This window comes from Carcharodon carcharias, chromosome 12 (genome assembly GCF_017639515.1).
Source record: "Carcharodon carcharias isolate sCarCar2 chromosome 12, sCarCar2.pri, whole genome shotgun sequence".
NCBI classification, from domain to species: domain Eukaryota; kingdom Metazoa; phylum Chordata; class Chondrichthyes; order Lamniformes; family Lamnidae; genus Carcharodon; species Carcharodon carcharias.
The window spans coordinates 126,941,089-126,959,203 of NC_054478.1; the positions used below are offsets into that span (position 1 = coordinate 126,941,089).

General features: G+C 44.2%; 1 protein-coding gene across 1 annotated transcript in view; it reads right to left on the minus strand.

Annotated features, from left to right (window-relative positions):
• The window catches only part of LOC121285134 (receptor tyrosine-protein kinase erbB-4-like), a 1,067,779-nt gene that overhangs the window by 22,903 nt on the left and 1,026,761 nt on the right, over positions 1-18,115 (minus strand). Inside the window, exons 26-27 of the mRNA XM_041201314.1 lie at positions 17,413-17,460; positions 11,271-11,351 (exon numbers count right to left, since the gene is read on the minus strand). Coding sequence (XP_041057248.1) covers positions 11,271-11,351; positions 17,413-17,460 — 129 coding nt within the window. The remainder of the gene's footprint in view (positions 1-11,270; positions 11,352-17,412; positions 17,461-18,115) is intronic.

An 18,115-nucleotide genomic window follows, 5' to 3' on the forward strand; every position in this document is an offset into this window, starting at 1 on the left:
CATAAAAGCTAAAGAGAAAGCGTACAATGCAGCGAAGAGCAGTGGGAAGCCAGGGGATTGGGAAGCCTACAAAGACCAACAGAGGACAACTAAAAAAGAAATAAGGAGGGAGAAGATTAAATATGAGGGTAAACTAGCCAGTAATATAAAGAAGATTGCAAGAGTTTTTTTAGATATATAAAGGGTATGAGAGATGCAAGAGTGGACATTGGGCCCCTGGAAAATGACGCTGGAAAAGTAGTAGTGGGGAATGAAGAAATGGCAGAGGAACTGAATAGGTACTTTGTGTAAATCTTCACGGTGGAAGACATGAGTAACATCCCCAAAGTTCAAGAGAGTTGGGGGGCAGAGGTGAGTATGGTGGCCATTGCCAAGGAGAAGGTGCTAGGAAAACTGAAAGGTGGATAAATCACCTGGACCACAGATGGATTACACGCCAGAGTTCTGAAGGAGATAGCTAAAGAGATAATGGAGGGGTTAGTGGTGATCTTTCAGGAATCACTGGAGTCAGGGAGGGTCCCAGAGGACTGGAAAATCGCTAATGTAATCCCCCTGTTTAAGAAGGGAGTGAGACAAAAGACGGGAAATTACAGGCCGATTAGCCAGACCTCGGTCGTTGGTAAGATTTTAGAGTCCATTATTAAGGATGAGATTTCAGAATACTTGGAAGTGCATGGTGAAATAGGGCAAAGTCAGCATGGTTTCATCAAGGGGAGGTCATGCCTGACAAATCTGTTAGAATTCTTTGAGGAGGTAACAAGTAGGTTAGACAAAGGAGAGCCAATGGATGTTATCTACTTGGACTTCCAGAAGGCCTTTGACAAGGTGCCGCACAGGAGGCTGCTCAGTGAGATAAGAGCCCATGGTGTTAGAGGCAAGGTACCAGCATGGATAGAAGATTGGCTATCTGGCAGGAGGCAGAGAGTGGAGATAAGGGGGTCCTTCTCAGGATGGCGGCCGGTGACTAGTAGAGTTCCACAGGGGTCAGTGTTGGGACCACAACTTTTCACTTTATACATTAATGATCTAGATGAAGGAACTGAGGGCATCCTGGCTAAAATTGCAGATGATACAAAGATAGGTGGTGGGACAGGTAGTATTGAGGAAGCGGGGAGGCTGCAGAAGGATTTGGACAGGTTAGGAGAATAGGCAAAGAAGTGGCAGATGGAATACAACGTGGGGAAGTGTGTGGTCATGCACTTTGATAGGAAGAATAGAGGCATAGACTATTTTCTAAATGGGGAGAGAATTCAGAAATCTGGAGTGCAAAGGGACTTTGGAATCCTAGTCCAGGATTCTTTTAAGGTTAACTTGCAGGTTGAGTCAGTAGTTAGGAAGGCAAATGCAATGTTGGCATTTATTTCGAGAGGACTAGAATATAAAAGCAGGGATGTGCTGCTGAGGCTTTATAAGACTCTGGTCAGACCACATTTAGAATATTGTGAGCAATTTTGGGCTGGCTCTGGAGAGGGTCCAGAGCAGGTTCACGAGAACAATCCCAGGAATAAAAGGCTTAACATATGAGGAACGTTTGAGAACTCTGGGTCTATACTCGATGGTGTTTAGAAGGATGAGGGGGGATTTGATTGAAACTTACAGGATACTGAAAGGCCTGGATAGAGTGGACATGGGGAAGATGTTTCCATTAGTAGGAGAGACTAGGACCCAAGGGCACAGCCTCAGAGTAAAGGGAAGACCTTTTAGAACAGACATGAGGCGAAACTTCTTTAGCCAGAGAGTGCTGAATCTATGGAATTCGTTGCCACAGAAGGCTGTGGAGGCCAGGTTATTGAGTGTATTTAAGACCAAGATAGATAGGTTCTTGATTGGTAAGGGGATCAAAGGTTACGGGGAGAAGGTGGGAGAATGGGGTTGAGAAACTTATCAGCCATGATTGAATGGCGGAGCAGACTCGATGGGCCAAATGGTCTAATTTCTGCTCCTATGTCTTATGGTCTGCTCCAATATTCAGTCACATCTCATAGAATGGTTCAGAAGGGGGCTGATGTGATCAATAGTATGCAGATTAAGGGAAACCAAGGTGAGGTAGAGATCAAAGATCCACAGGAACCGCGGAGAACCTATCCAATAGGTACAAATGTACTTGCTACCTGTGAGGATCAGGATAAAGACTGTTGGAAGGACAGCCAGAATGTGGACCTTGGAACCTTGGAGCAGGAAGCAATCTGAAGATGGAAGGAGGAGGGGAATCATAAAGTTGTAGATGTAGGAGATTCAATAATTAGGGGACAGATAGCACCCTTTGTCAGCAGGATTGAGAGACCCACATGGTATGTTGCCTTCTTGGTGTCAGGTGAGGGGTATCTCAAAATGACTTGAAAGGATATTGGAGAGGGAGGGGGAGATCCAATTGTTGTGCTCCATGTTGGGATCAGCAACATAGGGAATGGTAGGCAGGAGGTCCTGGCTGGAGAGCACCAGGAACAAAGAACTAAATTAAAGGACAGGAACTCAAGGGTTATGTTCTCTGGATTTATTACCTGCGCCATGTGCAAACTGGCAAAGCAATAAGCAAGCTTGGGAGGCGAACACATGGTTGGAGGAGTAGTGCGTGGAAGAGAGGTTCCATTTCATGGGACACTGGCACCAAAATTGGGATAGGAAAGCAGTGTACCACTGGGATAGGCTTCAACTGAACTGGGCTGGGAGCAGAGTCCGAGTGGAAAGAATAAAAAGGGATCCACGACCGATCACGCCAAGCCCGCCCGCCAACTGAAAAATTCAGGCCGTAGTATAAATAATAGTTCAAAAATAAACAAAAGGGAAGGGAGTAGAGAAACAGTTAAAAATTGTGCTTTAGGCACTACAGGTAAAGGGAAGCCTGAAAGATGTAATTAAATCAGGAGAGAGAAATAAGAAACATGTGAATAAAACTTTAGAGTGAAGGACAGGTTCCAGTGTGCCCCCAAATAAGCATCCCTTTTACAAAACCATGGAACAAATTGATTGAATTTCAGGTGCAAGTTCAACTTGGAGGGTTTGACATGGTGTCCATTACTGAGATATGGCTGCAAGATGGCCAGGACTGGGAACTAAGTACATCAGGTTATGACTCTACAGGGAAGATAGGAAAAATGGGAGTGGGGAGGAGTAGCCTTAATGATGAAGGATGAATTCTGTTCAACAAGGCTGGAGAATATAATGATGTAAGCAGGCAGTGGAGACATTATCGGCAGAATTAAGAAATAGAAAAGGGTATTGCTGAAAAAGATAAAATGCTGTCAAAGTTTTTCGTCTTGCACTTATCGGAACAGATGCAAGAATGCCAAATCTCAAAGGGAACAACAATTTGTGCTGCATGCAAAGAGGTGCTGATTGGTTGACAAGTCAGCTCTGATTGGTTGAGACATTGCTATGGCACCAGGGAGGTATTGACACCCATGTTTTTGTTTATTAAAAAAGGTCAATGTCTGGACATATTCTTTTTGCCTGCAGAGGACAGGTCTCTACAAATGAATGTACGTAAGTGAGTTACATTGCGAGCCAGACTGATAATCTTCAATTGATTGTGTTAATTTAAGATTCAGGAAATAATGGTCCTAAAGGGAAACAAATCCCCAGGACCAGATGGTTTCCATCCCAAGGTTTTAAAAGAAGTGAGTACCTTGCAGATGTCCTAAATATAATCTTCCAACATTCTCTCATATCTGGTAGAATCCTTTGGCTTGGAAAATCGTGCATGTTATTCTGTTACTTAAGTAAGGTGACAGAGGGAAACCAGAGAACTATAGACGAGTTAGCCTAACATCTGATGCTGGGAATTTACTAGAACTGAAGATAACTGAAGATAGGGCGATTGAATACCTTGAAAATATTCAGCTAATCACAAAGAACCAGCATGGATTTGAAAAAGATAGACCATTGCCTCCAGCAAGATAACTTTTACAATAAGAAGCTAAAGAATCCTGAGACAAGCCCATGATAACAGAGGGCTGTTCTCCTTAGAGATTTGATAGAGGTGTTCAAAATCATGTGTAGTCTAGACAGAGTAGTTAGAGAAATTATTCCTAGTGGCAGAAGCGTTGAGAACCAAAGAATGGAGAATTAAAGTAATTGGCAAAAAGAATCAAAGGTGAAATGAGAAAACATATTTTGTGGCCAAGTTCTGGAATGACTTACCTGAAAGGATAGTAGCGTAGATTAAATCATGGCTTTCAAAAGGGAATTCGATAAGTACCTGAAGGGAAAATGATTGCAGGTGTATGGGGGAAGAGCGGGGGAGTAGGGCTAGCTAAATTGCTCTTGCAGAGAGCTGGCCTAGGCTCGACAGGCCAAATGGCCTCCTTCTGTGCTATAACCATTCTATGATTCTACAGTACTCTCAGTTTCTATATGGAGTTAAGTCGCAGAGCAGCAAGATCCCAGGAAAAATCAGGAAAAAGTTCGAGGAGCTGAGTGGTTTACTCCTGTTCCTATGTTCCTACATCACATTTCCTATCCCTCAGTCTGTGATCTCCTCAGTTTGTAATCCCCCAATCTGTTATCATCCAGTGACTGCCGAGGGAATTGGCCCGAGCTAGGGTGGTACCAGGACACTATGACAATGGGCTGATTTATTGAGGACTTGCTGCATCTGAAGAACTCCATTGACTGGCTATTGGAAAATCAAAACTGTAAAGCAGTATTTGCACTTATGGAGAACCTTTCATAACCCCAGGACAACCCAAAGTACTTTACAAGTACTTTTTTTAAAGTGTGGCCACTATGTAATGAAGGAAACTCAGCAGTCAATTTGTGCACAGCAAACTCCCACACACAACAGTGAGATAATGAGCTGATGATGATGAGTGTTAGAGCTGTTGGTTTAGGGGTAGATACTAGCCAGGATATTGGGGATAGCTCCGCTGCTCTTCTTTAAAAGAGGGCCATGGGATCTTAAACATCCATCTGAGAAGGCAGATAGGACTTTGGTTTACAGCTCATTAGCAACTTCCCCTCCCACCGCCACCTCAAGGAGGACGACAGGCCAACACTCATCAGTCAGACTCAGTTTGCCACTAGGGCCATGTACACATGGAAGCTAATGCCAGGAAAGAGTTAATGCCTTCAGAAAAAGTGGGGGGGGGGAAAGTTGGCAGAGAATGGAAATGATTCAGTCGATTGGAAGTGAGAGAGACTGGGAAGTATTTTAAAGGGAAATAAAAAATTTAATTTCTAAAACGCCTATCAGGCCTTCAGGACATCCCAAAATTCTTTACAGTCAATTAAATATTTTTGAAATCTAGTTACTGTTGTGCTGTAGAAATGTAGTTCATTTAAAATTCTCTTTGTATATTAGGCAAATGTTAATTTGATTAGACTGTACAGTGCGCAACAATATCATGTGCTGGGTACAGGAATATTTCTCCAGCTCATGCCATTTTGAAACATTCATCAGAGGCAGCACTCAACATGAGTGCTCAAAAGAAAAAGGAGCTTCAAGTGATGGAAGTTTCATTTCACCAGGTGTTTACAGAACACATCAGTAACCATGTCATGCCTCAGTGAGATTTCAGATGCACTTCCACTAGCTGTCTTACATGGACTGGTGTCACTGCCAGGGAGAACAGATCTACTTTTATCGATGTCATATTCTCTTCCTGAACCAAATGCTTGGACAGTTGTTTGGCATCTTCTTCTGAAAAGCCATCATTCAGTGAGGCTTTATTTGTAAGGATCATTAATTGACACATCTAGATGATTTAATTTGGAGGTCCATCTAGCGAGGATAAAAACAATCCTGACATCTGCTCTGTGCTTTCTGACTGTAAGTGCTACAAATACACAGCAAGTAAAAACTGCAAGCCTGCTGGTTGTCAACCTGAATTCTCTCCTCCTCTCGCTGTATAGTTTTAGCATTGTCGCTTTGGGTCACATCCCTGTATCATTATTATTTTGGCTGGTTTCAGGGCACAGAATGTACTAACCCTTCAGCAATCGTTTTCAAATGGGTGGCATTGCTCTGCTGGCCCCAAAATAGAATCTGAGGTGACAACAGTTTGCCATTAAATGTGATGCTCAGCAATTGGCTGGTCCTCTCCATGGCAAGCACATTAGCTTCTCACGTCATGACCCAACAATGGTCAAGTGCCAATTTTGCAGCTGCCTTATCATAATTCAAGCCAACACAGGCTGGCAAAGTGAACTCTTTGCTAATGTGTTTGAATTATTTGTAAAATCCAAAACTCCAATCTTGGGGGTGAGAGTGGGTGGCAGATGAGGCTCAGTGGAGGGGAGGATCTTTTGCTGCTGTTTTCATTGTCAATGCTGTGCACGCACAGTTCTGGTATTTCACTCTGGGTGGGGTTTAGGAGCATGGGGCAGGGTATGGTCCAGAAACCAGGAAGCGGCAATTTCTTTGACTGTCTTTGAGTTTTAACTCCTGCCAGTGTGAAATTTCTTTGTGTGCAAAGTGAGGAAAAGGAAATAATAAAGTGGGCATTTAATGCAATATTACCTGTTACAGGAACGTTGATCTATAATAATGTAATTGCATGTGACCCTAACACAATCCACTGTCTCAGCTTCCCATCTGTGCTCTTCCCTCCAGCCGCAACATTAATCCCAGCCTTTCCTGGGGCCTTTCCCGCCTGTCACACAGCCCAGATGTCTGGGGGGTGTTTTCCCAGGCAAGGGGAGGGGGCTCTGTGCCCGTGCGGGGGATTAAATTCTCTGAATTTGATGTTGACTCTGCATCCGGTACATGTTCTGTCGGCCTGACAGGCGAGCCGGCATTGGAGTTCTGCGCGTGCGCAGACCAGTGTGCATGCGCAGCTGGGTATCAGCAGCCATCGTGCATGGCCATGTTGCATTTGCAGGAGGCACATTGTTACTTTTCAGGAGTTTAATTTTGTTTTTATTCTGCAGGACCAGCTTTACTCCACTCTTCACGAAGAGTGACAAGATCCTTGAACTGCTTCCAGTACATTAGGCCTACTATCTATGCCCGCTGACCCCGGGACAATTTAAGAACCCATCTTCTTTGAATTAACAGACCTCATCATTTCGAAATAGCAATTCTTTAATGCCATTAGGAATTCTGCCTCTCCGAAGTTTTTTTTTTTCTTCAGTCTAACCAATTTCTGAAACTCTGGACTGACCTTACATTTAAAGCACTTGGACTCAAAATTTTCAGGGATTTTTCCAGAGACTCTGACAGACAATAATAGTTTCTTATCTCACACTTCTGCTGGTTCTCAATTGGCAGCAGCCCCTCTGTCATTTGATTCTTTTTTCAGCATGTGTGATATAAGCTAAAGTGATTAAGCATTACATTACTGCCCAATTTGATTGCAGTTACTGGCATGACACCCAATTTGACAATGCTTCAACTTTTAAATTCTCATCCTCATGTTCAAATCCCTCCCTATCTCTATATATAAAAACAAAAAACTGTGGATGCTGGAAATCCAAAACAGAAACAGAAGTACCTGGAAAAACTCAGCAGGTCTGGCAGCATCGGCGGAGAAGAGTACAATTGACGTTTCGAGTCCTCATGACCCTTCAACAGAACTAAGTGAAAATAGGAGAGGGGTGAAATATAAACTGGTTTGGGGGTGGGGGGGAGTGGTTGTTGGGACAAGCAAGCAGTGATAGAAGGAGATAACCAAAAGATGTCACAGACAAAAGAACAAAGAACCATAGGTGGTGATATTATCTAAAAGAATGTGCTAATTAAGAGTGGATAGCAGGACAAGCAAGGTACAGATAGTTCTAGTGGGGATGGGGTGAAATAAGACTAAAAGGGCACAAAAGGTATAGATAAATGATGGGTGGAACACATTTAAAAATAATGGAAATAGGTGGGAAAAGAAAATATATAAATTATTGGAAAAAACAAAAAGGAGGGGGAAAAACGGAAAAGGGGTGGGGATGGAGGAGGGAGTTCAAGATCTAAAATTGTTGAACTCAATATTCAGTCCGGAAGGCTGTAAAGTGCCTAGTCGGAAGATGAGGTGCTGTTCGTCCAGTTTGCATTGAGCTTCACTGGAACAATGCAGCAAGCCAAGGACAGACATGTGGGCAAGAGAGCAGGGTGGAGTATTAAAATGGCAAGCGACAGGGAGATCTGGGTGATGCTTGCGGACAGACCAAAGGTGTTCTGCAAAGCGGTCACCCAGTTTGCGTTTGGTCTCTCCAATGTAGAGGAAACTGCATTGGGAGCAACGAATGCAGTAGACTAAGTTGAGGGAAGTGCAAGCGAAATGCTGCTTCCCTTGAAAGGAGTATTTGGGCCCTTGGATGGTGAGGAGAGAGGAAGTGAAGGGGCAGGTGTTGTATATCTTGTGTTCGTATGGGAAGGTGCCGTAGGAAGGGGTTGAGGTGTAGGGGATAATGGAGGAGTGGACCAGGGTGTCACGGAGGGAACGATCCCTATGGAATGCCGCCGGGGGGGGGGTGAAGGGAGGATGTGTTTGGTGGTGGCATCATGCTGGAGTTGGCGGAAATGGCGAAGGATGATCCTTTGAATACGAAGGTTGGTGGGGTGATAAGTAAGGACAAGGGGGACCCTATCATGTTTCTAGGAGGGAGGAGAAGGCGTGAGGGCGGATGTGCAGGAGGACCGGACACGGTTGAAGGCCCTGTCAACTACATGGGTGGAAAACCTTGGTTAGGGAAGAAGGAGGACATGTCAGAGGAACAGTTTTTGAAGGTAGCATCATCAGAACAGATGCAATGGAGATGAAGGAACTGAGAGAATGGGATGGAGTCCTTACAGGAAGCGGGATGTGAGGAGCTGTAGTCGAGGTAGCTGTGGGAGTCGGTAGGCTTGTAATGGATATTGGTGGACAGTCTATCACCAGAAATTGAGACAGAGAGGTCAAGGAAGGGAAGGGAAGTGTCAGAGATGGACCATGTGAAAATGATGGAGAGGTGGAGATTGGAAGCAAAATTAATAAATTTTTCCAGGTCCCGACGAGAGCATGAAGCAGCACCAAAGTAATCATCGATGTACCGGAGAAAGAGTTGTGGGAGGGGGCCAGAGTAGGACTGGAACATGGAATGTTCCACATACCCCATAAAGAGACAGGCATAGCTGGGACCCATGTGGGTACCCATAGCCACACCTTTTATTTGGAGGAAGTGAGAGGAGTTAAAGGAGAAATTGTTCAGTGTGAGAACAAGTTCAGCCAAACGGAGGAGAATAGTGGTGGATGGGGATTGTTCGGGCCTCTCTTCGAGGAAGGAGCTAAGGCCCTCAGACCATCCTGGTGGGGGATGGAGGTGTAGAGGGATTGGACGTCCATGGTGTGGAGGAGGCGGTTGGGGCCAGGGAACTGGAAATTGTTGATGTGACGTAAGGTGTCAGAGGAATCACAGATGTAGGTGGGAAGGGACTGGACAAGGGGAGAGAGAAGGGAGTCAAGATAGCAAGAAATGAGTTCTGTGGGGCAGGAACAGGCTGACACGATCGGTCTGCCAGGACAATCCTGTTTGTGGATTTTGGGTAGGAGGTAGAAGCGGGCAGTCCGAGGTTGGGCGACTATCAGGTTGGAAGCTGTGGAAGGAAGATCCCCAGAGGAGATGAGGTTAGTGACACTCCTGGAAACAATGGCTTGACATTCAGTGGTGGGGTCATGGTCCAGGGAGAGGTAGGAGGAAGTGTCTGTGAGTTGATGCTCAGCCTCCGTGAGGTAGAGGTCAGTGTGCCAGACAACAACAGCACCACCCTTGTCAGCAGGTTTGATGACAATGTTAGGGTTGGATCTGAGAGAACGGAGTGCAGTAAGTTCAGAGAGAGACAGGTTAGAATGGGTGAGAGGAGCAGAGAAATTGAGACGATTAATGTCATGCCGACAGTTCTCAATGAAAAGATCAAGAGAAGGTAAGAATCCAGAGGGAGGGGTCCAGGTGGATGGAGAATATTGGAGGTGGGTAAAATGATCTGTTGAATGGGGAGAGGACTCCTGCCCAAAGAAGTGAGCACAGAGACGAAGGCGGCGGAAGAAGAGTTCAGCATCGTGCCGAACCCGAAATTCATTGAGATGAGGGCGTAAGGGTATGAAGCTAAATCCTTTGCTGAGCACTGAACGTTCAGCGTCGGAGAGGGAAAGGTCAGAGGGTATAGTGAATACCCGGCCGGGGCTGGGATTGGAAGATGGGGTGGGGACAGAGGGACAGGCAGGGGTGGAGGGTCCTGGATGGGTGTTGGTGTCGATGAGTTGTTGGAGCTTGTGTTCCTTAGCACTTGAGAGAAAGAGAAAAAGTTTCTTGTTGAGGCATCAGATGAGATGAAGACCTCCCTATCTCTGTTGCTTCCTCCAGCCCTATAAACCTCTGAGAACCCTGTGTTCCTCCAACTCTAATTTCTTGTACATCCCTATTTCCAATAGTTGATGGTCGTGTCTTCACCTTGACCCCCAAGTTCTGTAATACACCACCCCACCAAACTTTGCAGCCTTTCTACTTCTCTCTCCTCCTTTAAAACACTCTTTCAAGCTATTTCTTTGCCAAGTTTTTCATCACCTCTCCTAATCTCCTATGTGACTGGTTCAAATGCCTTGGGATGTTTTACTATGTTAAAGGAACTATATAAATGAAAGTCGTTCTGATTGTTGTTATCATCAGATGCCTGATATTTCCAGTCTGATACCTGTCAATAGATATCTAAGCTATAAGGGGAGATTACAGTTTGTTGATACTAAAGACAAGGGAAAACCAAGAGAAGCTCTTATTAAGGTATTCAAGATCCTTCCGCAAATGTATTCTGAGAAAATGTTCACCATGGTCCCAAGAACAAGGAGACAGCTTGGGATGGAAATCAGAAGATGGAGGTGAATGAACGGGTCAGGCAGAAACACAGAGGGGGAGAATATTTGGTTTGGGTAGTAGCAGATTGGCTGCCTGTTATACACATTTCTTAACAGTCATTTCACTATCACCTGTTCTGTGTCCCTTCAGGAATTTTTAAAGGGATTTGGACAAGCAGTTGGTGAGGAGGTTGTGGAACTGTTATCAGCAGGAGTGACCTTTCTGGTTTTGAACTTTGGGGCCAACTAGGTGGACTGAAGTGTCCTATTCCAATCCTGTACACTGCAGTGTTGACATGTCCTGTATCACTCTCCCTCAGGTTGAGTTTGTCAATGAAAGTCACTTCCCAGAATCTTCAAAATAATCTTAGTAATACCAAAACAAGCACACTGCCAGAGTGACTGGGAAGTCACAAATGTCCTCTGAAGGTCCAAAGTAGGATAAACAATCTGTTGTTCAACATTTATGATCTCTAAATACTTCAAAATGTTTGACTTTGTTGAAAGGTTTTTTTTTACCTTTGGTGATTCTGTGAGCACATCTTTGGAATGACGGGCACAGGCTGAACTGGAGCAGTGGACAAACGCAACATGGGGACACTGTTAATTTAAACAGAGGTTCTTTGAATATCACCACCAAAGGTAAAAGTGAGCAGCTGAAGAAATTGACAAGGTGAACACTGATCTTAACATTAGTTAGCACTTTCAAGATGCAAAGCGAAACAGCCTCTTTCTGAACTGTACCCAATTGTGATATTGTACTGTTTCTTTCCCTCACAGTGAGATGGTAAAATGATCCCTAAGAACGTGCATGCCATATTCAGAAAAGAAACAAAATAGCAAGTACACTGAAGTTGCTCAGTGACCTGTTTTGGTTGGCCTACCCATTAATGTTTGAGAATATTTTAACAATTAAACTAAAAGTTTAATTTGTCCAGTGACTGAGGAGCATTTTGGATAACAATCACTTTGTAGAAGTGACTGAATCCTATTACTCACTCCACTGTCCTGTCAATCCATTGTCCAAATACTCCACTGTCCATTCACTCCCTTGTCCAATTGTTGCACTCTGCAGTTACCCCATTGACCAGTTATTCCTCAGTCCAGTCACTTCACTGTCTGATTATTCCACTGTCCAGTCACTCCACTGTCTCACGGCCCCAAAGTTGCATTGCCCCACCCAGCAGTGACCTGTCAATGTGCTGTTTCCTCATTTCACTGCCCCATCAGCTCAAAGTTGTATCCTTCATTGTCCTTTCACCCGTCTCCCATGAATCCCATGCCCTGTCACCCCATAATCCCATCACACTGTTGTCAATCAATCCATGATCGCGTCACCTCTCTGTCCTATCATGTTGCTGTGCTGTCACCCCACTGTCCAGGAGTGCCACTCTGCCATGGCCACATTCTTGCATGGGCACACTGTCCTATTGTTCCACTATCTTGGGAGACTGCATTACAAAGATTAACATTACAAAGATATAAAACAAAGTTTTAAAGGTTCCCAGGTCATCTGTCACACTGGGCGGAATTTAATACCCTCCCTCAAGCTGAGTCTGATCATGGATGATATTTAGTCTGATCATGGAGGGTATTTAATCAGGCGGGTGGGGACCCCGCCGCCATCCCTCCTCTGCCCGATTAGGTTTCCCACCAAGCAGCCAATTAAGGCCCTTGCACACTAAAGGCCTCATCCTACCACCGCTGGTATTCACCCATTGCAGGCAGGGGTACTCGCCATGTGGGAAGCCCGATAAAGCAAACCCTGTCGAGGTTGCTTGCAGTTTTCCAGGGCATCAGGGAGGAAGGGGGCTCTGAGAGATGCTGACATTCCTCCCCCTGCCTATCTACCCACATCTCTCCTGTGGCCTGAAATCCTTGGCAATCCTGGGCCTCAGATGGATGTATTGCTGACAGCTGCCACTGCTTTCGCTGGCACTACTGGGCAGTGCACAGCTGCCAGCATCTGATTAGCTGGAGCTCTAGGATTGGGGCAGAATTTTTGCCCCTGGAGTCCTTGATCCTGGGGAAGGCCTGCCGCTGCCCAGTTCAGTGCCTGATTGGCACTTATTCGGTGAGCCTTCCTGAAAGGAGGTGTCGCTGGGCTCTCCAGCTGAAGGGTGAGATCCCCATCACCTCCATTAAATACTGTCCACTGTTTGGAAGTTCTCTAAAGTTAACTTTGTGTAAGTCACTTTGCAACCGCGGAGTTTGTCAACCTAACACCATGATGCAGACAATATTGAATTGGGTTGGTTTATTACCAGAGGTATACCTCACATTTTCTGTCAATGCGAAGCAAAGATAACTTTGTGTTGATGCAAATTGTGTAGTATGTGGGCTATGACAAAGGCCTAACAAGACTATTTAATGTATTTAAAGAACATTGACAATTGACACTACTGGCAGCCGACAGTGTACTAAAAGCTCATCCAGTGTGAATGAACTCAGTAGTTGTATACCAATTTTCAATTTGTGAAGGTTCCAGTGTGTTTTACAGATCTCCTGCTTTAATCAGTTATGCACCAGCGTAAAACATGCTTCAACATTCATTAGATTGTGATATCGTGCTGGGCAGAAGTAATTGCCTGAAGCGAAACTACCAGTCCATTCATCTGGATTTTGGATGTCTACTTAAACTACCCTGTCAGACAATATATTGTCGGTTCAAACATTTTATTGAAGAACTGTTAGGCCAGTGTAGCATCGGAGCAAAACAAATCTCATTCGCCGATCTCTTTTCCCTTACTGTGTAATCCGATTTTCCTTCCAATATCCTTGTCTAAGCGATGTAGACCTGTATATTATTGGTGGACAACTGAGTTAGCCATTCATTGTCCAATCTGGCTGGACTGCATAGAATCTGACTTGTTCTCATCTGCCAAAACTATTCATATTCCTGGATTATCCTAGAATGAAGATTACTAGTGGATTTTCTTCACTACAGACTGTACTTTTAAACCCTTCCTCCCTGCCTCATCTTGTGCAAGGAGCTCTTGGGCTTCTTTGACACAAATATTGAGACCATAAGTTCACCTGTGTTCTACCAGCTCATCAAGTCAAACTTGCTGTAAAGTTCACCCCATCTTTTTCTCTAGTTTCTCTCCTATCATGCCATCTTCAAGCTCCTCTTGTCTAAGAGACCCAGCTCCTGCTCCTTTAACCTTATTCCCAACAAACTGATGACCATCCAACTTCCCTTCTTGACCCCCATGATAGTTGGTATTGTTAGCGGGTATCTTTCCTTAGGTACTGTCCTTCTTCTCTTCATATCTGCTGCCATCAAACCCCTCCTGAAAAAGCACAACTTTGATTTCTGTCCTACAGTACCATTTCCAATTTCCTTTGCTTTGAAGTCCTTGAACATGCTGTCACCTCCCAAATCCATGCTCAGAACTCCCATTTAGGTTTCTGCTCTTGCCACAGTACTGAACTTGCTCCTTTCGAAGTCACAAATGACATCTTATGTGACTGTGGTAAAGTATTCTTCCTCATCCTCTTTTAACCTTTGACATGGTTGACTACATCCTTCTCTTGCAATGCCTTCTCTCTAGCTGACTGGAATGCATTCACCTGGTTCTATTTTTATCTATCTAATAGCCAGATTATCACCTGCAATAGCTTTGCTTCCAGCTTCTGCACCATTACCTCTGGTCTCCTCCAAGGATCTCTCCTATTTCTCATCTACATGCTGACCCTCAGCAACATCATCGAAAGCACAGCATCAGTTTCCACATGTATGCTGACGATATCCACCTCTTACTCAGTACCACCTCTAGTTCGAATTTGTCACACTGCTTGTCCGCCATCCAGTAGGGGAAGAGTGGAAACATCCTCCACTTAAATATTCGTTAGACTGAAGGCACTGTCTTCTGTCTGCTCCGTGGCTACCAACTCCACCCCTTTTCTAGGCAACTGTTTCAGTCTGAACCAGACTGTTCATAACCTTGGTGTTGCATTTGCTCCCTGAGATGAACTTCTGACCACATATCCACTCCATCAGAAAGATTGTTTATTTCTTCATCCATACTATTGTTTGACTACAATCCTGCCTCAGATCATGTGCTGCTGAAACCCTCATCCATGGCTTTGTTACCTCCAGACTTGGTTATTCCAATGTGCTGGACAGCCTCCTGTCTTTCACCCTCTATAAATTCAATCTTATCCAAAATTCTGCTAGCCATATCCTAAATTGCACCAAGACCCATTCACCGATCAGTTCTGACCTGCATTAGCCAATATCTCCATTTCAAAATTATTATCCTTGTTTTCAAATCCCTCCATGGCCTCGTTCATTTCTATCTCTTAACCTCTTCAAGCCCCACATTCTTCCAAGATATCTGTGCTCTTCCAATTCTGGTCTCTTGAGCATCAGTTGGTGTTGTTATACATTATTGGGCTAGTCTATCCAATGTCCCTCCATATTTTTGTACTTTATTCCTAATAGACTTTATACATAGGGCAGGATTTTGCCCCCGTTAGGGGTGAAGTTGAAGTGTGGGCTTGCAGAGGCGGGCCTCCAATTAAGGCCCGCCCAGCGTGATGTCCGCACGGAAGCGTGCGGGCGGGAATTCCTAAACCTGAGAGTGTGCTCTTTCACGCATGTGCCTCAACTGGCCATTGACAGGTCAGCGGGCACACAGCTGATTTTGCTGCACCCCAGCCTACCTGAAAATTTAAATGGAGCGGGATGACATTGGGGGTTCTGCCCGACACCACCCGCGCGTCATTTTACGCATCGGCGAGCGAGCCTCGCCCCCTCAGTCGCCCATAGTCACACATTTCCTTGCAATATCTTATGTTTGTTATCATTTCTTTTCCTTCAAATGTGTATAGGTTGTAGAATTATACAGCACAGAAGTTGGCCTGCTGAAAAAACTATCCAATTAATCCCACTTCTCCATTTTGTTCCTGTAGCCCTGCCTGTTTCCTTCTTAGTGATATCCACTTCACCTTTGAAAGTTACTTTTGAAGTGCTTCTAATTCACTTGCAGGCAATGCCTTCCAGATCATAACATGCAAAAAAAAGTTTCCTCATCTGTCCCTTGGTATTTTTGTCAATTATTTTAAATCTGTATCACCTGGACACTGACCTTGCTGCTGGTGGAAACACTTTCTCCCTATCTATTCTGTCATACCATGACAGCAAATCTCCTGATAGGAGTAGCAACAAGCAGCAGCATTCTGTCAAAACTCTGCAATAAATCTCCCCTTAACCTTCTCTGCTCTAAGGAGAAGGGCCCAGAATTAGACACAATGAGCCTGATTTTAAATCCTTGCAAGTGATGTGTTTTGAGTGAGTTAAAATCTTGCACAATACTTCAGTTGAGATCCAAATAGTATCTATAAAAGTTTACTATCACCTCCGTGTTTTTGTACTCTATGCCTCCAATTAGAAAAGTCAAGGATCCTGTATGATTTTTTTTCTGTAAACAGCCTTCTCAACTTGTTCTGCCATCTTCAAAGACTTGTGGCTGTGAAGGTCATAGTACTTTTTTTTTGATACCCTCTCTACATTATCACAAATCTCTTTTTATCAAATCTTTCCTTTCATGAGTCCATAGAGGGGATGGAGAACGATTATATAAGAAAAAAGGTCAAAAAGGCCTTTTACTTTTTAAAATTCTTTAGTGTATCAATACAAATTTTCATGTTTTGTGAAGCTTGTGTTGTTGATTCTAGAAAGGACACTTCAAATTTCAAACACCTCATGTCTCACTCAGCACTTCTAGATCCAGTACAGCACTGGTTTGATATAAAGTAAGAGTCCTTCTACACTTTCTCATCAAACATTCCTAGGGTAGGTGCAACATGGTTTAGATACATAGTAAAGTTCCCTTTACACTGTTCTGAAAAAATCCCCCCAGGCCAGGTACAGCATGGGTTAGATACATAATACCACGCTGTACTGAGCTACATGGACTGCACTTCATTGTATTGTATTACATTGTATCCTGCTGCTCTGTACTATATTGCACTCTGCTGTCTAACATTGCCTTAAGACTGTCCAGTACATACAGTACTGGTCAGTCCTGCTGATAACAACACACTGTTTATATTTCAAACTATCAAAGGATTATGCACACAAATAAGGAAACAAAGAGTTAAAAAATAAAATTTTAGATTCCAAATTATTTTCAATCCATTTATCTTCAGAACTAGTTGAATTGAAAACGCATTAACAGGAATGCGAATAACATTCACCCCACCAGTACACATTTTTTGGATATTCCTTCCTTGTTCCATAACTTCACTTCCCCCCAGTTCCACACCTCCTCCCCTCTCTTTCACCCTTGTCCCTGTGCCCTGCACCGTTTCAGAGCTGATGCAGGAGATTAGGACTTCTCCTTCAGAAACTTCTAGCAAACCTCTACAGCAGCTGTTCGGAGCTCCATGGGATGACCTGCCGCCTTTATCATTCTTGCCTCATTGTAATTTGCTTTGTCTCCACTCAGCGCCTTACGTGGCAGGTCAGCAGGCATGAGGGGGATCTCAAGGTGAGGGGCAGCCCGCCTTCTGCGGAACAGTTCCCTGTGCAATGGGCTCATCTGTTAGTTCCTACAAGTAATAAAGAAAGAGTATCTCTTACTGATTCTGAATGGTTTCTTCGAACACCTCTTATTGACTTGAGTTTATCTGGTACAGGATGTTCAATACTTACTCCTGACATGGGAGTGTAGGCGGGAGGAGGGCTGTGTCCTGTTTGGCTCTGGTGGGAAGAATGGAATGATGATTACATGAGTGGCTACATGAATGGCATAATGGATGCACTGAATGAAAATGAACATCAAAGAAAGAAAAAGTGCAATGTCTCTGCAAAATGGAACAAAGGTTATGAAATTCAACGCACTCACTAAGTTAATGAAATGAACAACATGATCTTTCAGCTACAACGACTAAGTTGCTCTCTAGGTGATTGTGGTCAATGGTCATTTTGGGTGTTTAGAATCTAAGAATCAGAAAATGTTCAACTACTATCTGACAGTGAACCAATTCCCCGCTCAGATATTTCTTCCAAAATCTGAACCTCCACTTCCTTCTTGTGGTGTGGTTCCACCAACACCAGAAAGCCCCCATTCTCATGACCACTGACCAATCTTCAGCTATAAATGTAGTCAGTGAAGGAGCCACTGCAACCAAGGCAAATGCTGTCAGCTTCCAACATGTATAGACATACATGCACACACAGGCAGAGGCACAGTCACGCACGCACGCACACACACACACACATACACACACACACCAGAAGCCACTTAATAATGACAAACCTCATATTTGCCTCTTTCTATTTCAGGGCATTGAGGTTAACTGTAATACTTTCCAAATCACCCAGCTGAAACCAGCAGATTCAAGGGAGAATGCAA